Source organism: Fistularia commersonii, chromosome 36 (assembly GCF_037954325.1).
Source record: "Fistularia commersonii isolate RoL2024-O1a breed Wild chromosome 36, RoL_Fcom_v1.0, whole genome shotgun sequence".
NCBI lineage: Eukaryota > Metazoa > Chordata > Actinopteri > Syngnathiformes > Fistulariidae > Fistularia > Fistularia commersonii.
In genome coordinates, this window is record NC_141319.1 from 5,402,501 (window position 1) to 5,430,489 (window position 27,989).

General features: G+C 38.9%; 3 protein-coding genes across 3 annotated transcripts; 2 read left to right on the forward strand and 1 right to left on the reverse strand.

Annotated features, from left to right (window-relative positions):
- The first annotated feature begins 9,813 nt into the window (after nucleotides 1–9,813).
- Nucleotides 9,814–11,647, forward strand: LOC147213411 (myristoylated alanine-rich C-kinase substrate-like). Its single transcript, XM_086143185.1, has 2 exons — nucleotides 9,814–10,047; nucleotides 10,946–11,647. The coding sequence occupies exons 1-2, from the start codon at nucleotides 9,958–9,960 to the stop codon at nucleotides 11,609–11,611; spliced, it is 756 nt and encodes a 251-aa protein (XP_085999311.1). The 5' UTR covers nucleotides 9,814–9,957; the 3' UTR covers nucleotides 11,612–11,647.
- A 3,236-nt stretch (nucleotides 11,648–14,883) lies between these two features.
- LOC147213412 (histone deacetylase 2-like) lies at nucleotides 14,884–27,926 on the reverse strand. Its single transcript, XM_086143035.1, has 14 exons — nucleotides 27,745–27,926; nucleotides 25,548–25,660; nucleotides 25,353–25,470; nucleotides 24,684–24,758; nucleotides 24,220–24,358; nucleotides 23,978–24,119; nucleotides 23,732–23,824; nucleotides 18,748–18,856; nucleotides 18,533–18,673; nucleotides 17,927–18,035; nucleotides 17,711–17,841; nucleotides 17,464–17,625; nucleotides 17,321–17,381; nucleotides 14,884–15,183 (listed from the first exon to the last, which is right to left on the reverse strand). Exons 1-14 carry the CDS (start codon nucleotides 27,797–27,799, stop codon nucleotides 15,153–15,155), a joined length of 1,479 nt encoding a protein of 492 aa, XP_085999161.1. The 5' UTR covers nucleotides 27,800–27,926; the 3' UTR covers nucleotides 14,884–15,152.
- Nucleotides 20,147–22,241, forward strand: LOC147213413 (uncharacterized). The gene is made up of 7 exons (XM_086143014.1): nucleotides 20,147–20,240; nucleotides 20,567–20,636; nucleotides 21,179–21,266; nucleotides 21,354–21,445; nucleotides 21,525–21,689; nucleotides 21,811–21,902; nucleotides 22,024–22,241. Exons 1-7 carry the CDS (start codon nucleotides 20,147–20,149, stop codon nucleotides 22,239–22,241), a joined length of 819 nt encoding a protein of 272 aa, XP_085999140.1.
- Nucleotides 27,927–27,989: the final 63 nt, after the last annotated feature.

The window sequence follows — 27,989 nt, forward strand, 5'->3', positions numbered from 1 at the left end:
TATACCCACATATATACAAACACACATATATATATATATAATAGGATATATACACACTTATATACATGTGTGTTTATAAGTATTTATACATATATATACACAGACATATATAAAAAAATATATATTGGTATGTGTGTTTTTATATATGTATATATATGCATATGTTCATCTATGTTTATATATATATACATATATATATTTCATTTTTTTATTTCTTATGTAAAATATATTGCTATTTATAAATAATATAATAGATATATTTTATACACACATATATATACACACACATATATATATACACACAGATATATACATGTGTGTATAGAACTATATATACATATATACACACACATACATTCATATATATATGTGTGTATATATATATATATATATATATATATATATATACATATATTTATATTATATATTATGTTATATATATATTTTATACATATATATAAGTACATAAGTATATATACTTATATACACACATGTATACATATGTGTGTACGTATTTATCTATATATATGTGTGTATAAAATGTATCTATTTTACTATTTATACAATAAAATATATATAAAATAAGAAATAAAATAAGTGAAATATATATGTATGTATATACATACGTACACATATACATACATACACATATACATATATTTACATATAAACATACACAAACACACATATATATTTGTGTTTATATAAGTATATAGTTATAAACACACATGTACATAAGTGTGTATATATCCTATTGTATATATATTAATATGTATGTGTGTTTATATATGTTTGTCTGAAATATATCTATTATATTATTTATTAATAAAAAAATATATAAAATAAGAAATGAAATAGAAATAAGAATGTTAAATATATATATATATGTATATTCATAAACATATACATATATAAACACATTTACGCATATATATCGATATATGTGTTTGTATATTTGTATATATACATATGTACACATATGTAGATATGTGTGTATGTATACACATATATATACACATATGTATGTGTATATATATGTATATATATATATTTATTTGTGTATATATGTGTTTATAAACTATATAAATTTTATTACTATTATATAAAAATATATATGAAATAAGAAATAAAAAAATAACTATATATAGAAATTTATATATACACATGTATGCGAAAACATAAATACATATATATGTGTTTATATTTATATATATACATATATACATATATACATACATGTTTATATTTATATATAAATTTGTGTTTGTGTTTGTACAACTATTTATACATATATTTGTTTGTCAATATATGTATATATACATATATTCACACATGTATATATGTTTTTATATATATACACATATATATACAAATATATGTGTATATATATTTAAATATGTCTCTGTGTATGTATATATGTATATATACATATATACACACATATTTGTGTATATATAAATGTGAATATATATATATATATATATCTATGTGTTTATATATATGTGTATAAAATATGTATATATATTTGTATTATATTATTTATATATAAAAATATATATTAAGAAATAAAATTACAATAAAAATGCTATATTTACATATATAAACATATACTTTTATACACAATTTACGATAAATATACATATATACAAACACATACATATATATATATGTGTTTTTGTGTGTATATATGTATATATATATATATATATATATATATATATATATATATATATATATACACACACACATATATATGTGTATTTATATACACACATATATACACACATATATATATGTATATATATCTATTTGTATATGTGTTTTTGTTTTTATATGTGTGTATAAAATATTTGTGTAATATTATTTATATTTAAAAATATATATAAAATAAGGAATAAGATAAAAATTAAAAATATAAATGTTAAATATATATATATACATATATATATATACACATACATACACATATACATATAAATACATATACAAATACACATACACACACAGAAACACACACATATATATGTATATAAATATATATATATATATATATATATATATATATATATGTATATATTTATATGTATATATATATATACATATATATATATATACATGTGTGTTTGTGTATATATACAAACATATATACATATGTGAATATATGTATCATATACAAATATACACACACATATATATATATATATATATATTGTGTATGTCTATATGTGTATATATATTTAATACATATATTTAACATTCTTATTGTTTAATTTTTATTTCATTTCTTATTTTCTTTATATATTTATAGATAAATAATATAATATATATATTTTATAAACATATATACACACACAAATATTTATATATATAGATATACACAAATATATATGTGTATATATATGTGTATACATATTCACATATATATACATATGTTTATATATGTATATATACAAATATAGAGACACATATATATTTATATGCGTGTGCTTAAATATGTGTATATTTGTATATATGTGTCAATATACATATATATGTATATTTTACATTTTCATACATGTGTGTGTGTATATGTGTATATATACTTATCAACACACATGTATATAAGTGTGTATAAATCCTATTATATATATGTGTGTGTATTTATATATGTGTGTATAAAATATATATAGTATATCATTTATTAATAAAAATATATATAAAATAAGAAATGAAATAAAAATGAAAATGGTCATTCATACACATATACATATATACAGACATTTACGCACACATATATATATGTGTTTGTAAATTTTATATGTACATATATACACAGAAGTATATATGTGTATATATATACACATATATACATATATATGTTATATTTGTATATGTATATATATAATTTTGTGTGTATACATTTGTGTATAAAATATATACATCATATTATTTATCTATAAAAACTATCAACAAAATAAGAAATTAATGTTAAATATATATATTAAATATATATACACATATATGTACACAAATATATATATATATATATATATGTGTTTATATTTGTATATGTACATATATTCACACATGTATATATATGTGTACATATATACATACATATATATACATATATGTGTATATATATATATATATATATATATATATATATATATATATGTATATATATGTATATATATTGTATATATTTGTGTGTGCTTGTGTGTTTATAGATGTTTGTATAAAATATATATATATATATATTATATCATTCATATAAATAAATATATATTAAGTAAGAAATAAAATAAAAATAAATTTGTTTTATATATATATATATATGTATATATTCATATACTTTCATATACAATATACAATAAATTTACATATATATACACACATACATATATATATATATTTATGTGTGTGTTTTTGTGTGTATATATGTATATACACAGATGTATATATGTGTATAGATACACATATATATACACATATATATGTTTATATATATCTATTTATATATATGTGTGTGTTTAAATATGTGTTTACAAAATATATATTTTGCATTATGTATATATAAAAATATATTTAAAATAAGACATAAGATAAAAATTAAAAATAAAAATGTCAAAAAAATAAATAAAAAAAATATATATATATACATACATACACATATACATACATTCATATGCACAAACACACATATATATATATATACATATATGTGTGTATATTTTAATATCTACATATATGCACACATGTATATATGTATATATATATATATAATATATATATACATATGTGTGTGTATATACATATATATACACAGATATATATACACATATATATTTTATACACAGACGTATACATACACGAATATATAATACGTGTTTATATACATCGATACTTATGTGTATATGTAAATGAACGTATTTACACACATTTATATATATGTGTATCTATATATATATACTTATATGTATATGTGTGTGTGTGTATATATATATATATATATATATATATATATATATATATATATATATATATATATATATATATATATATACATATATATACATATACATATATAATTATATATACAAATATATGTATTTACATACACATATACATATATATGCATTTATACACACAGACACATATATATGTCTGTGTGTGTATATATGTATATATATATGTTTTTGTGTATATATATATGTATACATACACACAAACACACATATAATTATAAATATATGTGTGTAGGTGTATACATATGTATATATACACATATATACACATGTATATGAGTGTATATATATACATATATATAGACACATATAGGTGTATATATAATTTTACATATATATATATATATATATATATATATATATATATATATATATATATGTGTATGTCTTTGTTTATATATTTGTGTATAAAATATATACATATTAGATTATCTATATATAAAAATATATATAAAATAAAAAAAAATAAAAAATTAATACTAAAAATCATAAATATATATATATACTCATGTATATGCATACACATATATATACACACATATACGCCCACATATACATATATATGTATATATATATGTATCTATATATGTTTTTGTGTGTATTTATGCGTATATAAAAATATATATTATATTATTTATATATAAAAATATATATAACATAAGAAATGAAATAAAAAAAATAAAGACGTTATATATATATATTTATATACATACACATATATATATATCGACACATACACATATATATATGCAACTTTGTGTTTTTGTGTATATATATACATACATAGATATATATATATGTGATTGTGTATATATCTATGTATACATATATATGTGTGTGCTTATATATGTGTATAAAAAATATATACATGTATATTATATTATTTATATATACAAAATATATGTAAAATAAGAAAAACATAAAAATGTGAAATATATATACATTATATTATTTATATATAAAATATATATAAAATAAGAAATTAAATAAATACAAAAACTAAAGATGTTAAATATACATATATATATATACATATACATATTTATACATATATTCACAAACACATATATATATATATTTGTGTCTGTATATATGTATATATACATATATAAACACATGTAAATATGTGTTCATATATACACATGTATACTCACAAACTAGTGTATATATGTACATATATATGTGTGTGTGTGTGTATAAAATATATATATTATATTATTTATATATAAATATATATATAGCATAAGTTATAAAATAAAAATAAAAAATATAGATGTTAAATATATATATATATATATGTATATACACACAAAAAAATTATATATATACATACATATATATTTATATATATATATATATGTTTGTGTATATGTGTGTATAAAAGATATCTATCATATTATCTATATATAAAAAAATACATAAAATATCTAATAAAATAAAAATGAAAAAGTAAAGATGTTAAACATATATATATATATATATATACGTGTGTTTGTATAAATGTGTGTGTGTGTGTGTGTGTATGTGTGTATAAAATATCTATTATATTATTAATATATAAATATACATATAAAGTAAGAAATGAAATAAAAGTAAAAATGTTAAATATATATATATATATGTATATATATACATATATATGTATAAATATACACACACACATATATATGTGTACGTATATGAATTTATATTTATACATACATATATTCACACATATATATGTGTGTATATATACACACATATATGTGTATATATGTACATATATATGTGTGTGTGTGTATATATGTGTGTGTATAAAATATATCTATTATATTATTTATATATAAAAATATATATAAAATTAGAAATAAAAAATGTGAAATATATATAAGTATATATATATACACATATATACACAAACACATATATATATATATGTGTGTATCTGTATATATTTATATATACATATATACACACATGTAAATATGTGTATACATATACACATGTATATTCACATAACAAGTGTATATATGTATATATATGTGTGTGTGTGTGTATATATATGTGTATAAAATATATATATTATATTATTTATATATAAAAATATATATAACAGAAGAAATAAAATAAAAATAAAGATGTTAAATATATATATATAAATATATGTATATATATGTATATGTGTATGTATATGTGTATATATATATGTAGATACACATATACATACACATATACACATATATACATATACACACACACATATATATATTTGTTTGTGTGTGTATATATGTATATATATACATATATACACACGTATATATGTGTGTATCTATATACACATATATATACACATATATATGTGTATGTAGATACACACATGTATACGTGTGTATATATGTATACACATATATACATATATACGTGTATATATATATTTATATTAATATATATACAAATATACAAACATATATAAAATTACATACAAATTATATAGAACACATATTTATAGACATGGTTGCATGTTTCCATTGAGTCCATCCTTGGGAAATTGTTTTGCAGCTGCAGTCAGACATACCAGAACAAGACATCAAAAAATACATGTAAAAAATAAATAAAAGTGACTAAAGATAAATAAAAACAAAATAAAAAAAAATACAATTAAATAAATAAAAATTCAAAAACACTCTGAAATGTAAAAGTATAAGTATAATCTAAAAAAAATTGTGTATCATTATTAACCAGTACACAGAAATATGCAACGAGCAAGGGCAATGTAGCTGATAAGAGTGGGTCATTGTGTAGGGTTATGGCATGAGGTAGGAAACATTTCCTGTATCTTTCTGTTGGATAGCGGAGCTGTAACAGGGGATTTGGATTTGGAGCTGTTACAAGGATTTGGTGCAGCGGACGGTCGCAACATCAGCCGTTTGAAATCTTTTCTGCAGAGCGTTTTCACCGCGCTGGTGATGCTGACCTTTTCTGAATCACCACCTCTTGCTGTCACCCCTTTTTTTGAATTTTAAAGCTACTAATTTATCATGTCTGCAAGAACCACATAACCATTAGCGCTGCATTTATTAGTATGAGATCATCTCTCTGTCTTTCTCTCAATGTCTCTGTATGAGGCGGGAATGAGAGGGTGAATGGTTGGACGTGCAAATGGTTGCATGTACTTGAATGATTCCCTGCTTAGGAAATTGGTTTGCAGCAGCAGCAAGATATACAAGGACAAGCTAAAAATGCATGTAAAATAAATAAAATACAATAAAAATAAATAAAAACAAAACAAAAAAAAATACAATGAAATAAATAAAAAGAATACAATAACAATAAATTAAAAAATTGAAAATACAATTACAATAAAAAAACACAATAAAAATAAACCAAAACAAAATAAAAAATACAATAAAAATGAATAAGATCCTAAATCAAATTACAATAAAAATTAAAAAACAAAACAAAATACAATAAAAATAAATGAAAACAAAATAAAAGTACAATAAAAATGAATAAAATCAAAATACAATTAAATGAATTAAAACAAAAAATAAAATAGAAATAAAAATAGAATAAAACATACACTAAGATGAATAAAATCAAAGTAGAAGAATACAATGAAAACAAATTAAAAAACAAAATAAAAGTACAATGAAAATATAATAAAAATACAATAGAAATAAATAAAATCCAAACAAAATTACAATAAAAATACAATAAAAAATTTAAACAAAATAAAAAAGACAATCAAAATGAATAAAAAAACATTAAAATAAAATAAAATAAACGTAGGAAATATGTAGGAATGAATAATAAGCAAAGTGACAAAGTGAAGTAGCGCAGTAACTTATTAGAGTGAGTATAGAATTGTATAGGGTTTTGGCAAAACTCACTCCAATTCCTCAACTGTGCTATATGTGTGAATGAGTGAACAAATGTATGTCCATATGTGGCTCTGTGATGGACTTCCCACTCAATTTCAGCCTGGATGGGCTCCCGCACCCTTCGCGATCCTGAAGGCATAAATAGTGTAAAATGAATAAATGAATGAATGAATGGAAAAAAACAAACATCTTCACCAATCAAAAACATAGCAGGAAACATAGCAGGAAATCAGAAGCGTGCGTTATGGCTCACACTCTGCGGATCACATGTTTCCTGCGCTCTGCACGAACTCCAGCGTGAGTTTTGCAGAGGCCAGTGAGACAAACACGCCTTATAAAAATACAGATATACAGTTACTTCTTTGTAATAGCAGACTGCATGGGTTGTAAATAGTACTGCCAATTTCATTCTTGGTTTAAAACTTGTTGATAGATCGCAGGAAACCGACACGCCCCTTGCACTTTTTTATCGTTTTCTGTTTGGTTCAGTGGGATAGAAAAGTCTCTTGTTATTTGTCTTCAGTGAAAACAACTCTCATAGTTTACCCTATCCTTTTACCAACACCTGGAACCTTCTTTGATTTTTTATGATTTTTTAAACACTTGAAATTTGATATAAATTTACCAGGGATGTGTTTTGAAATCTTAATTTATTTTGCTTTGAAATTTGAATTAAATCACAGGTTTGGTTTACTCATTACTCGTTTTAGTTATCAGACGAAATTTCGAATTTTGATACCTAAATGCTTCTATACCGATGGTGACTGTTAGCAAAAATATCAAAATACGAAAAATAAAATGTAGGCTGCTAAAGTGAAGAAATTCAAGTCTAGTTGTCACAACGAAGATTTTGCAAGGATTCAGTCTGCAAATGCGTTTTCATTTGAATTATGATGGTGATATGCTTCTATACTGATGTTGACTTCACAAAAATATCAAATATGAAACATAAAATGCAATAACATGTAGTGTGCTAAAGTGAAGAAATTCAAGTCCAGTTGCCATGACGAAATATCCAGTCTGCTAACGCATTTTCATTTGAATTTTGATACCTCTATGCTTCCGTGCTGATGGTTACTGTTAGCAAAAATATCAAATTTGAAAAATAAAGTGCAATATCATGTAGTGTGCAAAAGTGAAGAAATTCAAGTCCTGTTGCCATTACGAAGAATCCAGTCTGCTAACACATTTTCATTAGAATTATGATACCTTTGCTTCCATACACCAGAAAGCCCCGGTTTAAGCTTGAACGGGGATTTTCATGCCTTGGGTTTGAATAAGTTTGGCTTTTCCACCCGAGGCCTCGTTCGCACTAGCAGCGTGATGCGTTTACGGACTCCAACAGGCGATATCTGGTTTGAATTAGGATTTGTGTGTCACCTCCAGCGATTACCGCTACTACTTTACGCACTTAAACTGCTCTTATGCGCCTCTTTAGTGCTTTTTTTACTAAACAAAATAAATTAAAAAAATAAGAGCTAACCGGTTAGTTGCGTTATGGAAATAAACATCTGCGTTTTTGTATTTTTTAACCCTTCGCGTCCGATTTTTTTATCCGTTCCGTGAACGCAACGCGGCAAACCCCATTGTTTCCTCCCTGTTTCATTCCGGAGGTGAGGCCACGCCCATATGGCAAACACGGGCTGTGATTGGCCAGTCGCTCGCCTCGGGGGTGTCCATTCATCTGTGCACTTGGGCGTTGGACTCCGGGGCAGCATCTTAGCAGCAACAGGGGGGGACGCCTCGCCACAGTTTCCCCGCGTCTGCCGCGAAACTCACCGGGATTCTATCACGTCCATATTTACATATATCCTCCCTCCCTAGTAATTATTATTTTTTTAATTTCACACCTGTCTCGACCGGACTTTTCTACCGAATTTTATCCGGGAACCCCCCTCCACCCCTCCGCTTTCCCCCTCCTTTGTGTGGGTGAGAGCGCGCGCGCGTGTGTGGAGAGAGTGGGTGCATTGAAGAAGAAGAAGAAGAAGAGGGGAAGATACCGATCGAGCGCTCCTGACAAAGATCTTTGTTCCGTTGGACTGTTTCGGCTTTTCTCCAGGAGGAAAGAAAGGGAGAAAAAGGGGGGGAGTATGGGAGCGCAACTGTCAGCCGGGAAGGGTGAAGCCGCAGCGGAGAAGCCGGGCGAAGCGGCCGCGGCGCCCGCCAAAGCCAACGGACAGGTAAATGGGACGCGGAACTCCGGGGTCGAGGCGGGGGGGTGCTGGTAGCTAGCCGTTTTCGGTTTTGTGCGAAAAGGGGTTTAAAGGACGAAATCTCGATTTTAAAAGACGGTTCGGGGTTCATACCCCTTCGTTTTGTTGGTAAAACGGCCCAAAACGGGCGTTGACCCCCCCGCATACCCAACGGACACCCCCGCAGACTTCAACTTTTCCACTGACCCCCCTCCCGCTTGTGTTTTTGGGGGGTGGGTGGATTTTTAGGCGTTCAAGCGCCGTGAATGAAAATCCGCTGAATAAGGAGCAGAAACAGGGCCAACAAAGGCTGGCAACACCACGCCTTTTGTCTCAGATGCTCCCGGAGAAAGTAAAGGGGGGTGAGGGGGATCAGGAGGGGAGCGGTCGGGCGGGGGCACGGTGCTCCTCTCCCCCGCTGAGAGGAGCCTGTGCTCCTGCACCCCGAAAAAGGAGATGGTGGAAACAAATACCGCTCACTGAACTCCTGCTTATTTGTGATCTGCTTGGAAAAAAAAAAAAGATGGAGCATCTGCTGTTTTAATGAACAGCTGCTTGGCTTTGGAGTGATGTGCCCCCCCTCCCCTCCCCTCCCCTCCCACACACACACCTCCTTCTCTCCCTCACTTACACACTCCCACCCTCGGTAAGTCAGGATCTGAAATGCGTCCAGAGGTAAACACACCAGGGGATTTTATTCACACGTCCCTGCGTTGGTGTGAAATCTGTGTTTGCCCACAAAGCTGTCAACAGTAGAGAGTCGGCAGTGTGGCGGCGTCTGCTGCCCCTGCTGTCCATCAGCAGCACTGGTCCAGCAGGGGGGGTGGAGGGTCTTGGAAGTTGTCCGAATAGCGTTAAACAATCCCCCCTTTTCTCTGTTTTCCAGGAAAATGGCCACGTGAAAGTGAACGGCGACGCCTCGGCGGCGGCCGTCGAGAACGGCAAAGAGGAGGTGCAGGCCAACGGCGCCGCCACGGCAGCGGAGAGCCCCAAAGAGGAGGCGGCGGAGGCCCCCGCCGAGGAGAAGGAGGCCGCAGATGGGGAGAAGGTAGAAGCCCCTGCTGCTGCTGAGGAGGCGGCCAAGGCGGAAGAAAGCGCCTCGCCGTCCACAGGAAGCGAGGCGCAGAAGAAGAAGAAGAGGTTCTCCTTTAAGAAGTCCTTCAAACTCAGCGGCTTCTCCTTCAAGAAGACCAAGAAGGAAACGGGAGAGGGAGCCGAGAGCGGAGAAGCCGCGGCAGCTGCCGCTCCCACGGAGGAGGTCAAGGCGGAGGTCACGGAGGAGGCCGCGCCAGCTGCCGGCGAGGAGGCCGCGCCCGCCGAAGGGGAGCCGGCGCCCGCCGCCGAGCAGGTCAAGGAGGAAGCGGCGGCCGAGCCGGCGGAGGCCGTAGTGGAGAAACCCGCCGAGGAGCCCGCGGAGGCGGCGCCCGCTCAGGAGCCGGAGCCCGAGGCGGAGGAGAAGCCGGTAGAAGCCCCGGCCGAGGAAGTGCCCCAAACAGAGGAGGCGTCACCCGCGGCGGCGGCAGAAGCTCCTGCTGCCGAGGCCGCAGAGTGAGCCGGGCGGCGGCGGGAGGAGGAGGAGGAGGAGGAGGAGGAGGAGGAGGAGGAGGAGGAGAGATAATCAAAGAACATTTCCCTGTTTGTTTATCGGAGCGCCGCCAGCTCCCGGCGACGAAGAACTGCTCTCCACCCAGGGATTCTGAAAACATTCTGCCCCACCACCACCATCACCACCACCCCGGCCCTCGGCCCCTCCACCCCCGACCCCGACACAAAACCCAGCCCGGCCCGCCGTCTGGCTCGGAGCTGGGTGGCTCTCAACTATAAAACTGATGATTTTTAATGCTTTTTTTTTTTTTTTTTTTTTTTTTTTTTTTGGTAACATCGACACAACACATAATAACGGCGACGGCGTGGCGGTGAGATGGAGACGGGGGAGGGGGGGCGGAGGCGCCGCAGACGACACATCCATCGATAGTCTTAAAAAAAAAAAAAAAAAAAACACGAACCCAAATTCCAACCCGCGACATGACGGCCACATTACGACACTTTTTTTTTTTTTTTTTTTTTTTTTTTACAATAAAAACAAATGTTAGCGTTAGGGTTTTTTAGAAGCTCATAAATCCATGTGATACCGTAGCGGACCAGTTGCATAGGCTTTTATTGTTTATTGCCGGTTTTTATAACCTTAATAAAATGTAAGTATGTATAGGCAGGGTGTTTTTCTTTTTTTTTTTTTTTTTTTTTTAACTGTGATTATTGTACAAAGCAAAACAAAAAAAAAAAAAAAAACAAACAAAAAAAAAAACCTTGGATCTCAAGAAGCACAAACCATCTGCAGCTCAGTTTTTCCACCGATTCCCACCCGGAAAGATAACCCGACCCCCACCTCACTCTGAAAAGGTCCTCGGAGCTCGAGCCGTTATCTGTGGAATGTCAGTGTTTCTCCCGACTGTGGCGTCTTCGGCCGTGACGGTCGACGCCGTTTTCCCGGAGGAATCTGTCGGCACCTCGCGTCTCTCCATTGTAAATACAGGACGGGCTTCGACCAGTTTCACCTAGAGATGGAATGTAACTTTGCTTACAAAACGAAATGGAAAAAAAAAAACATAAAATAGAAATTTACATGGCTTATTAAACTCTCCCGCTTTTGGTGTTCTGATTTTCAGCGAGCGCACCGAAAGCAAAAAAAATAAAAAATAAAAGTCACATCTGAGCTGCGTCTGTCTTTATTCGGGATCCCTGGAGCGTCTGGGCAGCGGATCGTCTTCGCCGTATTTCCTCTTCCTGCTTCGAGAAACCCAATCCCTGTGCGAAAATACAAAAAAACATGCTTTCATTATTGCGCAGGAAGGCGAGCCTTGACCTGATTTTTCCAGATTTTTTTTTTTCGATAATTTTGACAGTCGGTTTCGGTCTCATGCACAAAGGCTGCAGGGTGGCTGTGGCTCAGTTGGTAGAGCAGGTTTCTCTTCGATCGGTACGCCGACGGTTCAATTCCACGGCTCCTCCTGCACGTTAAATGGCTTGAATCGCCTGATAAGCAATTTTTTTAAAGCGCAAAAAACATAAATTTAGACCGTATATTTATCTACTAGTGAACGAATCACTTCTAGTCGTTTCTTCCATCTGTGGCGCTGCCGGCCAGCTCCTCTTCGATCGGACAACTTTCTCGATTGTCCGCGAATCTCGAGCTTCTGCTGCAAAATGGAAGCTCGAGATCCGCCATCGTTCTCTTCTAGCATTTCCCGCCAAATCCTCTTTAGCTTTGCAGTCCAGCTAGCACAGCTTGGTCTGTCCCGCATCATCTTGGTCCTGTAAAGCGAATTCAGATTGTAAAAATCACATACAGCATCGACCCTTGCTCAGTAAACAAATATTTAGAAAGTTGAGTTTCTTTTTGAATTCAGCATTAATGTTTCTTTTATCTGCGCTAGCTTGGGGCTAACCGCTAACTAGCCTTTCGGTCAAATATTACATTACATTACATTTGGCAGACGCTTTTATCCAAAGCGACATACAATAGAGGACATAAGCACTGCAAATAACACTTGCAAATCCAAGATGCACAGGAAATATACAGAACAGTAAGCTGGGGTTAGTTTTTTTTTTTTTTTTTAAGACAAAAACGTACACATACGTACACACACACACACACACACACACACACACTGCATAGCCTAACTTGGTGCCTAACCTGATCTGGGGCAGCTCAAGCATCAGCGCAGTAACTAGTCCTGAAAGAGAAAAGTTTTTACCTGTTTCTTGAAGGTTGAGAGAGATGATGCTAGTCTTGTTGCTTCCAGAAGTTTGTTCCAAATACAGGGCTGCACAGACATGCGTGCATTTTCGATTCCCACAAAACGTCGAAACAGACGCCTTCAAAATAACAGCAAGGTGGTGACGACGCTCGGGTGGCAAACTCTAACTTCCTGTTTGTCTTTTGTCGATTTTCAAGATGGCTTCAAAACCCACTGCAGACCCCCTTCTTCCCCGGAGGTCACAGCTTAACAGAGATGATTTTTTTTTTTTTTTTTAAAAGATGTGTTGGTTTTTAAGTTCAATAGTAACGTTTGAATTAAACCAGAAGGTGTCAGGTAACATGGCGGGTGTTGGGCGAACAGACAGCGATACTATGAAAGGTATCCGACTAAACTACCCATTGTCTCTTACAAAAACCAGAATACTTTGGATCGTCTTTCTAAATCCATCAGAAAAGGGATCTAACCATCTACAGATATTATAATGTTAGATCTTTATGTATTTGAGGCTCGCATCTTGTATTTAGATGTCTGTGAAAAGGCATCCGAACATCAGAAAAAGTCTCGGGTGAAGTAAAAACCTTCTCAAACCACAGCGTCTCGAGGTTACCGAGGTATTTTTTTTTTTTGTCATTTATTTGAAGCTGAAGTTTGCTTTCTGCAAACATGTCTTTCTCAGCTGGGATTATTTTTCATCTCCAGGAGGACGTGGTCGCCTACAAACGGCATCTCGGTGACATCTAGCGCTCGGCAGCCCAAATTAAAAAGAAATATTTCTGGATTCTGGGCTTGAAGGGAGCAAAGAGGAAAGCTTTTAAGGATTCAAAAGGGATCTTTTGAAAACCATACTAGTAAATTTTGCGCTGATAAACGAACGGAGACCTTTAAGTGACTGAGAAGCTTCAGGTTGGTTTAGAAGCTGCTTGTTTTGACGGCAGACAAGCAGCTTATTTCCACACAGGAGGAGCTTCTGCAATTTATTGTACCACTGCGCCCCCTTGCGGACAAAGAGTGTCATTACACCGGCAGCTTAAAAAAACACACTGGAAAGAAATTCCATATAAAAACATTTTTATTGACAAAATATCAAAATCTAAAGTTTTTCTGGGCTTCTAAAAACAAGCAACAAGAAGTTTGTTTTTTTTTCCTGAAGTTCAAGTCAAGGAGAAAATGGCAGGAAGGAGGGTAGTTCAAGTATGTATCCTGGACACACACGCGCGCACACACACACACACACACATACACACTTCATGAGTAGAAAACTGAGTCATAATAAATAGAATTCTTCTGATGGCGATCGCACAGCACCGGGGATTTGACACACAGAGTGTGTGTTCAAGCATTGCTGGTCTGCTCTGTCTTGATGCTGTTGAGAGAAAAAAAAACAAAAGTACATAAAAATCCAACCTTTAATGACAGATTTCTTACAGAACTAAAAACCCCATCGACAAAGTGAAATGCTTGGATTCTAGAATAATGAAAATAAATTTCAAAATAGCAAAAAAGGTCCATCCGGACTCCACCCGAAGCTCACACCTCCAACTGAACGCCATTTCATCTTCCATACAGTCGCTTTTGCCGCAGTTTTTCAAAGATAAAGACAATCTGACGTGTTTTCAGTTCATCCTAACTCGAGGTAAACTTGTGTTTAAAATCATGGCCGTGCGTGTAAAGCTGAGAATAGTATTATTCTTGTGTGTTGTGACACTGCACTTTATATTCAAAGACAAAACCCCGAGAAAAACGTAGACATTTTTGAACAATTTTAGAGAAACTAAATATCGGGGCATTAAAAGAAATAGCAGGGTCCGCATTTTGCTTTCAATCAGCGTGAATATGTTTAGATGTTCTTCTTTCTGCGGACCGGGGAAACGTCGGCCGTCCGGATGTTGGCTTGTGATTTGGCAGCTCTTCTTATTTACAGTCAGGACGAATAATTCTTAATGCTCGGCGCGGGGCGGTCGATACGCGCATGGATCAAATGCGATCGATCGGCTGTCCTGGCAGATCGCATTGGAGGCTGAGAGGTGGACGGATGATGTCAAAGGTCCAAATCCTCAAAACGTTTTTAAATCTCATCAGATATTTTCCAGGTGGGACGCAAACAGCAGCAGACGGGCCGTCCATCTTAAGCACACGTGTCGAACTCGAGGCCCGTTGGACAAATGTGGCCACATCATTCCATCTGGCCGGCGAGAACGTCTTAAAAGGTCTGATTGTCTTAAAATAAACAAGTCAAACGCGCGCTTTGATCATAAACTACATTTCCCACATTTCATGAGAGATACAAACGATCCCGAAATGTCCAGAAAAAGAAAAGTTGCTGCAGATGGAAGGCTGTTTCAAGAACGATGGGAAGAAAAAACGGTACGTCTTTTGTGTTACGAGGCGGTTGCTTGTCAAAGGGTACAGTTTGACACCAAAACACGCAGCTAAGTATGCTAAAGCTAGCCTCCCAGAAAAACAACAAATCGTCCAAGAATTAAAAGTCAAACTACGATGGCGGCAGAACGTGTTCACGAAAGCTGCATCCGAAACCACTGCAGCAGAGAAAGCTAGCTTTGTAACAGAGCAACTAGTAAACATTAGTTTTATTTTACATCTACGCAAATGCATATTTAACATTTTGGGACTGAATGACTCATAAATTCAGAGTTATTTAACATTAAAGAGTAGTTACATTGATTTTGAATTTGGTCACATTTAGTGACATTCATACCGTTACTTGTGAGTTTTACACCGCTGCTCTAAAGCTCCCCGTACATTAGAAGACTTTGAAAAGACTCGTGGAAAAGCATCATCTCACACCTAAAGAGCAGTTTCTAGCCTCGTCTCAGGCTGTGAAACTTCCAGGGTCACTATTTAGAGCGATTATTTTCCCACTGTGCAACCTTTTCGCCGGGTATCCGCAGAGCCTCGGCTAATTCAGCCCATCGCTTTTCCTTCACCGCTCGATGGTGGTTCGTTGCAGAGCTGACATCTGCTCCTCTTCCTGGACGTCCGTCGCCGTCCACGTTCATCCGTGCCGCCGACAAATACGGCCTCCGCCGCCAATTTTTCCTTTCCGTTGTCTATTCTTGTTGTTGTTCGCTCTGCTGTCTATTTATTTGTGGATGTCTTTTCTTGTCTTATTTATACTCATATTTATTGATACTGTCATTGTTACGCTGTTGTGATCAAAGAATATCACCAGTGGGGATCAGCAAAGTTTATCTCATCTTATTGTTGTAAACCCAAGACTGATCTAAGATTACCATCTTACGCTTAAAGACTGCGATGACACACACACACGCACAAGCCTTCACATAATAATTTACACAAACTCAAATGAACACATGGAGATCAGCTCAAGACTGGAAAAACTCTGATTTAAGACTTCTCGGAGATGATGGGAGGAAGCTGCAAAACTTAAAAAACTTCCGTCCGACTTTCAGCTTTTGGTCCGCGAGTGTGAAAACCGTTCACCGTGAGCCGCAAGTCGGAGTAATTGAACGGGAATTTACCTCTTGGTCTCGGGCTTTTCCGCGAGACCGCCGTCCCTGGTTTCGTCCTCCTCCTTGGTCTCTGCGAGACACGAACACCGACGTGAGCGAGCTCATAGCGGCACACAGCTTCCCGCCGGCGTGTGCGGGACAGAAACACTCACCGGGTTTCTTTTCCTCGCCCTCCTTCTTCGCCTTCTCCTCCTCCACTCTGGGCCTCTTCGATCCCTTCTTGTGATCGGCGGCGTTCCTTCTTCCCCCCTCGCCCTCGTCCTCCGAGTCGGAGAACTCCTCGTCGCAGGCGATCCTCTTATCCGCGGCACGGACTTGGCGGGAGAAAAAAAAAAAAAAGTGTTTTTTTTCCACAGCATTGGCAACATCTCCTTTGACCTTTGACCCTGAGCGACGTACTGGAAATACGTTTGTCGGGGTCCTGGGCCTCCTCGTCCGCCGCGTCCTCTGGGACGGCGTCCTCGGGGACGGCCTGCATCTGCACGCCGGGGGCGTGGGGCAGCATCCGCAGGTTCTCAAACAGACGTTGCCTGAACGGTCAGATGCACCTAGATTTACAATCTACACACACACACACACATACACACTCATCTCCTGCATGCGGAGAGCACATACTTGATCTTGTCCATGTACTCCTGGGTGTTCTGGTTGGTCATGTTGGAAGGGCTGATGTGCAGCTTGAAATCTGGTCCGAAATACTCAAAGTAGTCGTTGTACGGCAGCTCTGCAGGACAGACGGGAGCTGGTTAGCTAGCGCTGCGGCGTGAGGGTGAAACTACGGGTTAACTAGGCGGTCGTCGTCGGCTGACGGATCAGAACGGAGACTTCGACGCGTCCCCAAATAAACCGACTCCGATGAGATGTGTACCTGCCGCTCACCTGCCGAGGAGTTTTTTTCATTTCACGCCAGAGTAGATTTAAGTTGCTAGTTTACCGAGGTGACGGCGGGAACGACTGGCGAGAGCGAGTTAGCGCTGCAGCCGCGGCAGAAAAGTGTGGATATAATCCACGCGCACGCGCAGAAAGTTGCATCTCTCCGCTCAGCGTGCACCCGTTTCCTGTTCCAGGCGCCGGTCGGTCATTCTGGTAACTGACCCGACCGGATAACCAGCTCGCTACCGTCCATGTCGTTAACCAGGCTAGCCCCGGCTTTTCTGGAGCGATATCGCTCTCCTCGTTTCAACTTCACGAACGGATCCGGAATTCCTGAACTCGGCGCACCGTCGGGGATGTCCGTGTCCAGAGCCACGGCCGTCTCGTAGGTCCAGCAGCGGGCCACGTTGCGGATGGTGTAGCCGCCGCCGCCGAGCATCAGCAGAGGCAGGTTGAAGGACTTCATGTATTCCACGCACTTGGCGTGGCCTGGAAATAAACAAACAGAAAATATAAATATTTAGAGTTCTGCGAGACGGAGCTGCGCTGAGATGCTAACGCACCGCGAATGGTGAGGTTGAAGCAGCCCAGGCGGTCCCCCGACAGGGAGTCTGCGCCGCACTGGAGGACCACGGCGCTGGGCTGGTACATCTCCATCACCTTGGCCATCACCTGCAGGAGAAGCGTTTACATCCTGAATGACGGACGGGGCGGTAAAGAAAACCGAGGGACAATTGTTTTGCCCTTTTATTAAAAACAGTACTGGCTTGGGTTACGAGTTGAACTCGTTTCCGTGATCGAGCTCGTGACTCAGTTTGCTCGTAAATCAAATTAAATTTCCTCATCAAAATGAGGTGAAAAGCGATTAATCCGTTCCGGCGCCCCCGGTTGGTTTTTAAGCAAGAAAAAAAATTACCTTCTAGATAAAAAAAAAAAAAAAGCATCATCGTAAAGGAGAACGTAATAAAATAAACTGGTTTTATTAAGCGTATTTGCCATGAATGTCTTCTCCTCCGTCCATAAACCTCCCCTCGTCCTCCTGACCGGCAGCTCCAACCTCAGCATCGTTCCACCCAGATCTTCTCCATCCCTCCTCCGTCCACATCCAAACATCTCGCCCTGAACATCTTCACACAGTGCTGATGGACTCATCCCTGATCCTCTCCATCCTCCTCGCTCCCAAAGAGAACCTCCACATCTTGATCCTAACCTACTCAAAGCACGGCGTCCACCAGTTGATCGCAAAAACGGCTGCCACGATTGCCTTTTGGTCTCTGCGGCGTCACTGCTTCAAATACGGAGAACTTCTAACCGGTGGCATCAGGAGGACCTCCACGTCGGTGAGGTCCGTCATCTCCCTCCTGCTTCTCGAGACGCTCCTCCGCTCTCCTCATTTCACATCCCAGCTGGGATCTGATCCGCGGCTGCGTTATCGCCGCAGATCCGAAACCATCTGCTGCTGTTGCAGCAGTGTGTGTGTGTGTGTGTGTGTGTGTGTGTGTGTGTGCTTGAATGAGCCCTCGCTGTGGAAGTTGTGATGTCACCTGTGCACATACAGAGATTTCTCCCTCGCACCCCGAGACCCCACTTCATAGCGTCCACCTTTGTGACATCAGAGCTTCCACCTGATCCGGGTCGGGGAGGAAGATCTCCAGCTCCTGACGAGCACAACTCGACCCAAACACCTCGTGAAAATCTCATGGGAGACTTTCCCGCTTGTGATTTCAAGTCATCGCTGTGATAAAAGCGTGGGTTTGTGTTAATCCTTTGGGTTTTTTTTTTTTTTGGGGGGGGGGGGGGGGGGATCACAACGCGCCGCCGCTGCACCGTGATGTCACACTGCGCGCTGTGAAGCGGCTCGCCGCGTTGTGCTGTCGCCCCCCTCCGCCGCTGTCAAGTCTGTGGGGAGGACGACTCCGTTGTAAGTGGACCGAGACCGGAAACACTCCGAGGTGAGTAGTTATGAGCAGTAGGAAGAGAAAGTTCAGCACTGACAGAGAGAAATCCAACAAGAGAAGCCGGGTAAAAGAGAAGATCTCCATCCAGGACTGCACAGGTACGACCACACGGGCTTTACTTTTTAACCCTGCGGGGGGGAAGCGCTGTGATATTTGTTTACAATTTAAATATCATTTTGATCTTACACATTTGGAGTATTTAACAACTGATAAAAGAGGAAAAGCACCATCTGACACAGATAATGTGAAAGAGAAAAATGTGAATAGGCAAAGGCCACGTTTTAAACTTACTTAGAGCGGGACGCGATGAGCCGCTTTGCATTTTTGTATCGCAAGTTGATGTCAAATGCAAATAGATAGAGCCGCGCAGAGGCAGGAAAATATCACTTAACAACAACTAACAACGTACATTTAGTTTTTCCAGATGCGTCGGCTATCCGAGCCCCAGGCCAGGAGGCCGCGCTGCCGGGAGCCACCCCGAAGATAACGATAGAGTGAGTCGCAATCACAGGACGTCACAAAAAAAAAAACAAACAAAACAACTAAAAGACAAACAATCTCCAAACTAGTCCAGTTCAGCCATTGTCAGTAAGAAGATGATATGTTATGCCTTCCAAAGTAAACCCTTATACTTAATGCACGGTCGCTGTCATGGCTGTCAGTGTTAGCATGCTGTCATCCTACTAACGAATGTAGCTAGCCGTTTCATGCTAGGTTTTGGACGTACTGAAAATGTTCATTCATTATGTGTAGAAGATACATTTACACACACATGCACACACACACCTAGTCTATTCCAGCTGTCACTGGGTGAGAGGCCGTGTTCACGATGGACCGGTCGCCAGCCTGTACTGAAGATTTTTGTGTTATTCTATTGTGTCTATTGTTTACATTATAATATAGCGAGCGGGTAGAAAGTGAAAGACGGGGAGACTTAAATGAAACATTTTCAAGTTGAACCAATCTTAGAAATGTACTGATTTAGGTTACGCGCTAAACATCTCCACATTAGCCATCGTCTTCTGTTGTTTTGCAGGAACGTCGTCTCCACGGCGACGTTGGGTTGTCCCCTGGACCTGCAGTTTATCGCTTCCAAAGCCTGGAACGTCGAGTACAACCCGAAGGTAAACGACAAAAAAAACGACTGCCGACCGTTTCACCTTGGAGAATTTCAGAAAATTGATTCCCGGCAAACGACCTTGTTGTTTCAGAAACACAACTCGCTGATCATGAGGATCCGTAAGCCTCGAACCACGGTCCTGATCTACAACACGGGGAGTATAGTCTGCACCGGAGCCAAGAGGTCTGTGCCGCTACAACCATGGCTACGACCACTCGTATGACCACTTCTGCAAGGTTTGACTCTCACACCTGTCTTTCAGCGTGCAGCTGTCGCGGCGAGCAACCAGGAGATACGCCCGCATCGTGCAGAAACTGGGCTTCCCTGTTCGCTTCCTGGACTTTAAGATCCAGAACGTGGTGGGCAGTTTCAAGACCTTCCCCATTAATTTAGAGAAGTTGAGTAAACTCGATTGTATGAAATGCAGGTCAGTAGATGTCGATGTTCGCATCACCGATACCAGATGTGCCGCGGGAACATCCAGACACCGGATGACGGCGCTAAAATATTGAGTTTGTGTTTGCTTTTCTGAAAAAAAAAAAAAAAAGATATGACCCGGAGCTTTTTAACGGGGCCTTCTTCAACCTGCTGCCCGGCTTGACCCTGACGGTCTTCAAGACCGGGAAGGTCAACATTACAGGTAAACAAGTTATATTGATCCACGCCGTCCACGTTACTGAGCTGGTGGATAACCTCGGGATCTATTGCTGCTTTTACATCATTATACCTGTCAAACTCTGAAAACACTCGCTGAATTCCAGGAGCTAAAACGGAAGCCGACGTCTACAAGGCAGTGGACGCCATCTACCCGCTTCTCTGCAGCGCCAGGAAGGAACGGGAAGACCCGTGCCTTTTCTGCCACGACGGACCGGAATCGGGAGCGGCGTTTCCCGCCGGATTTTACGAGACTATGGTGGGAGGGGCCCCGAAGAGGGACCAGGGCCAGGGGGGCCCGGAGGAAAACTTTTTCACGTTTTAAAAGCCGATTGCGTCGGTATGGGGAACTTTCCGGGACCGAAAAATATATTTGTAAAAAAAATGCAGTACATGGTGCTAACATGCTATTTAACACTCAAATACCTCTTGGAAAGGAGTATTCTAAGTAAAATTGAATTTGCGAGGTATTGCAACCCTCACCCTCAATCATAAAGTAAACATTGCATGTGCAATGAAGCAGACATGTTACAGAGCAAGAAATCTTAGGTGATTGTTATTCTAGAGCAACCATTCAAGCATTAAAGGGCCTTTTTTTAAAAAAACAAACAAAAGTGTTTATTTTGATGGAACTGCCACAAGTGTGAGTGTGCCCCCCAAACACACACACACACAAACCAAATATTGCAGAGCAACTTCAATGCAACTACAACATCAATCACACCGGGTTGTTGCAGATAACTTCGACAGCAGCAATGCAAACACACCTGTGACAAATGTGCGTGTGTGTGTGTGTGTGTGTGTGTGTGTGTGTCAAGGGTGGGGGGATTTGTCCAAGACAAACAGCAGCCATGTTATTCCCAAAGTGCGCTGCACCTCCTTTTATCAGCTCTTGATTTACTTGTGTAAAACTATGCCACAGATCTCCGCACACACACACACACACACCAACCTGGGACCTTTGTTGAACAAACTACTATTAAATCCTCGCAATCACGAAACCGCTTTATGCAAACCTCAGAGCGCCCCTCGGTCACAGTTTGTACCGGCGAGCCATTTCCTTTTGGGATCTCTCTTGCTCTCAGCTCATTCTCATTTTGCCGGTGTGGGCAGCAGATGGAACTGCATTTGACATTTCGGCCCCCTCTGCATCGAAATGAGGTGTTCGGGAATCAGCCTCGCTCGATATTTAGCCGATCCGGAATGAAGGCGGAGTGACAGAAGTTGGCAGATGGAGTTTCAACACAACAGCGTCCTGTTTCTGAGGCCGCTTCAAAAAGCTGTCTAATCACGGAGACTGCATTTTGCATTTTCAGAACAGACTGTCGGTGCTCGGCCGCTGTTCTAAACACCAAAAACAAAATCTACCGCGGACCCCTTGGAGGACCTGGAAACTTTTCACAACTTTCCCCTCCAGACTTTGTTGGGAAAAAAAAACAAACAAACTGAAACCACTCGTTAAGAACTTTACGAAAACTTTCCAAAAAACAAAACATGTTCTTCGAAAATGACAACAGCTTCGAGTTCCGGTCACCAGTGTTTTTATCAAATTAGAAACTGTATTTCAATGAATCTATCGACGTGTGAGCAGGTGAATACGACGCTTTAACCTGAAACTGACATTACGTTCCTTTTCTAAACTTCGGTAATAAATTATACCGATTATACAGTTGGTCTAATATAAAACACAAACCTCACAAAACTAAAGATGCGACAAAGACAAAGCCCGTATTCTGAGTTCCGCCTTGTAAAAACGACCATAAATGAAGGATGACAAAGAGGCACACATGCGGTGCATTCCCAGGTCGTACTCACGGGTTTGAAGATCTGCTCATACGACTCGTCATCGATGCCGTCGCGCAGGGGGAAGTTCACCGCGTAATATTTGCCTTTTCCAGCACCAATATCCTAAAATAAAATTCCAAAAAAAGTCAGACATTCACACCTATATTAATACAATAATTCTTTTCAGGAAGTCATTACAAACACACTCTTGTTGGGCTTTGTTCATTTCTGCAAAGGTATTCATTTACATGTGACCTGTGAATATTTCAGGCTTACCCTGAGATCTCCAGTTCCGGGGAAATACTCCCCGTACTTGTGGAAAGAGACGGTCATGACTCGGTCCGTGGTGTAGAAGGCCTCCTCCACTCCGTCCCCGTGGTGAATGTCAATGTCGATGTACAACACCCTCTGGTGGTACCTGGAGGGAACACGGAGGCTTTTCGGCACGGAGGTGCGGGACATTTGGAAAACAAACTGTTGGTTCCAGACGTTCCGAGCGACTCAGATGCACAACTCACTTGAGCAGCTCCAAGATGGCGAGCACGATGTCGTTCACGTAGCAGAAGCCGGAGGCCTCCGACTTCTTGGCGTGGTGGAGGCCTCCGGCCCAGTTCACCGCAATGTCGGTCTGCTGTCGATTCAATTTCACCGAGCCGGCTGCGAACGACACACACAACTGGATCACTCGTGCATGTGTGTGTGTGTGTGTGTGTCACTGGTCCTTGTCCAGGAAACACATGGCCGCTTGTTTAGTCCCTGTCGTCGGCAGAGAACATGTTGAACAAAATACTAAACCCCCTTCTGGCCAAAAATAGAAAAGTCATCTGCTGGTGTTTCTATTCTCCACATTTTCCATTCCTGAGTCGTTGCTTTTAAAACACGCCTTTCAGCTGCACATGGAAGATGTGGTTATTTCACTGCAGGTGTGACTGCACTGCAAATGTCAGGTGAAGGTAGGGGTTAAGATTTTCTTTCAACGTACCAGCAGAGCCCCCGGTGGACAGTTGGCAGAACTCAAACAGACCATCGAAGACAGGACAGTCCTCCCCGACGTTGACTGCAAATTAAAAATATAAAGATATAAGCCACGGCGCAGCTCGGTTGTGCAGTGGCTAGTGCTTCCACATCATGGCAACAAGGTCCCTGGTTCAAATCTGGGGGGGATTTTCTTGCGTGGAGTTTCCATGTTGCACGTATCTAATGGTTGCACGTATCTATTACAACGTGCAAGAGTGAATTGTTATACATCCCTATAGGATGCATGAATGAGCCAATAGCGATAGGCTCCACCTCCCTGCAGAATAAATAAATTTGTTGATAAAATCAACATGTTTTTAATTAAAAAAAAAAAAAAAAAAAGGCTTCATCCAAAACTGTCCATGACAAGGAGAAAAATGTATCGTCACAACAGCTCGGCCCCCCCACTGTCAGACTGTCAGATCAATCACGAAAAAAAAAAAAAAAAGCTTGAACAAGGCAATTACTGCTCTGCTAAAATAAAAAACGCATCTGCTACCATGTGAGGGAGTCATCATTCTCACAAAAACGTTTTGGCTGACAGCTAACGCATTAAAAAAAGTCTCATAACGGATGATTGTGGAGTCAGAACGGGAGCTGGCGCTGCAGGCGGCCCAGCTGTCAGCTGACTCACATCGCTGCATCTGCTTGCTGAACTCCGACATGTTGTCCGGCCGTATGGATCGAAGGAACTTGACGTAGTCGTCGCTGTGATATTTTGTCATCTCCTCGGCCGTGGCTTTGTGCGGTCTCTGAGGTGCAAGGCGAGATACGTTGAGCGCAGATTCGCGGACGATCGGGTCATTTGATACAGGGATCTTAAACTTACATAGATCTCCATTTTCCTGTAAAGCCCATAGTTGAGAAGAAGGTTGTGAGTCATCCGGATGCGGTGAGGTTTCATCGGATGACCCTGTCCATAGTAATAATTCCCAACGTCACCTGCAGAAGGTAAACAAATTAGAAATCACCCACTGCGGTGTCTTTGACTTGTCCGAAAAACTCGACCAAAGCGAAACAACTGACCAGAACAAGTGAAATATCAAAAACACACAAGGTGGGGGGAAGGAGGGATCACCTGTGATTTCCTGCACTGCTACGTATACAGACATGATTGCGATTAAATCATAATTTAAGGGGGCGGTCTTTTACAGAACTGCAAACCACATATCTAGATTTTGAAGACTAAGTCATTCTATTGAAACGGGATGTCAGTTCTTTTGAAAGAACCACAACATCAGCAAATGTACCCTTTTCAGAAATTGGAATTTTCTTGAAATGTACCCGCTGTGATTACTTTTTTTTTGGGGGGGGGGGGGGGTTCTTCTTGTAAGTTTATATCCATCTAACCAGCAGTGGAGTGAAACAATGAAAGTAATGTTGATTTTCTAAAAGGAGAATTATATAACAGCTCCATTTTAACACAATCAGCTGAAACATCCTCCTAAGAGGAAGAGTAATGCGCGTCAATTCTCACAGACGCCCCTACCTGCTGGTCTGTCTAGTACTAACAACAAACTGATGATTGTCACGTCCATCAGCAGGAGGCAACAAAACACACTCTCACAGCTTGTTTTCAGAGTTGAATTTACGCCTAGAGATTTTTGGCATTTTTCGTTTTCGTTCTTCTTCTTGCCAGCAGCCCCCTGTTCTCAAGGGGCTCCGGAGTGTGAGGCGTCTCACCGGCGAGGTGTGCTGGGAATTGAACCGGAGACAAAAAACACTGACATGATATTAGTCAGTTAACAATTTGGTTACAGTGGGAAAGACTGGTGGAGGAGAAAGTGATTATACGCAAATAAAACTATGTACGATCACAGTTGGGTATCAGTTGGATGTGTTTTTTTCACAACTGGGAGCTATTAAAGACCAGCATTCTCTCATTTCCAAAAACCTGACATCACACACACACACTATAATCTCAGCCTTTTCTCACTTAGGGTGAACTTTAAACGAACCAGCTCGAAGAAGAGATCTGCAGAATGTCTCAGAGTGAGTGTGTGTGAGTGTGTGTGTGTATGTGTGAGGTGGAGGGGGAGTGAGGTGGAGGGGGGTTACAAAAGGAAGCTCAGCTTTACTGTTCCTCAGCTGGACCTTGGAAGCCGCCAGAGTGTAACAATGTGTATGCGCGCGCACACACACACCTCCAGGAAGTTTGAGAAACATTATGTAGAAAAATATGTATTACAGGTAAGGAAAAATCTGCCAGTATACACAGACACACATCTCATCTTGCGGCCAATACAGCTAATGGGTCGGCTTTAAGCAAACAAACAAGAAAAAAATGAATTTGCAGCTTTATTAAGTGTGTGTTTGAGTGTGTACGTGTGGGGGACTCAGTCTGACTTGTCAAATGTACCACACACACACACACACACACACAAAAGGCTCTGAAACTGGAAAGTCAGAGATACAGAAGAAATAAAAAAGTAAAAATGACACACTGTGTGTGTGTGTGTGTGTAGGAGAGGGGGTTTCGACGGGAGGCTCAACTCGATTGTTCTTCAGCTGAACCAAGGAAACTTCACACACACACACACACACACACACACACACACACACACACACACACACACACACACACACACACACACACACACACACACACACACACGGCTCTAGGACTGTAAAGTTTGAGATACTCGAATGACACCCTGCTCCAGGGAGGTGGATGCCGCGGAGGCTGGAGGCGCCAGGCGGCTCCAAAGACGCCGATAGCAGGCAATAACGACGCCGGTGATGGGCTCATAACTACCACTCGCGTCAGCAGCTGGCTCGATTATTCAACATTTATACATATTTTACAGCTTACTCCCATCACCAAAGAAGTCCCGAGATGATAACCACGCACGCTTGCAAGAATATACAATAACTTGTTACTGGGTTGTTAGCAGGTCCATAAATGCTAGCAACGTTTGCTAAGCGACTGTTAACGCAGTACTAATCACTAGCATAAACAAACAGCTAGCAAGCTAGCAGTTAGCATGAGAGCCGGTACCGGGTGTAAACAGCATCGGGTGCCGTACCGTCGTAGTAGTAGCAGACCTTCTTCTTGGTCCCGCCCGCGGTCGTGTAAGCCATGTTCGGGATAAAGTCGTTCACAAAGTCGGTGATTATTCCTCTTGGCCGGTGGAGAGTAGGCTGGACGGCATTTACACACAAGTGTGTGTTTTCAGTGTCTTAATGGGAAATGCGAACTTACCGGGTCAGGGGCGGGGCGAGGGTGGCTTGTCAAGAACCCGGATGTGATGCTTTTGCAAAATCAAAACAT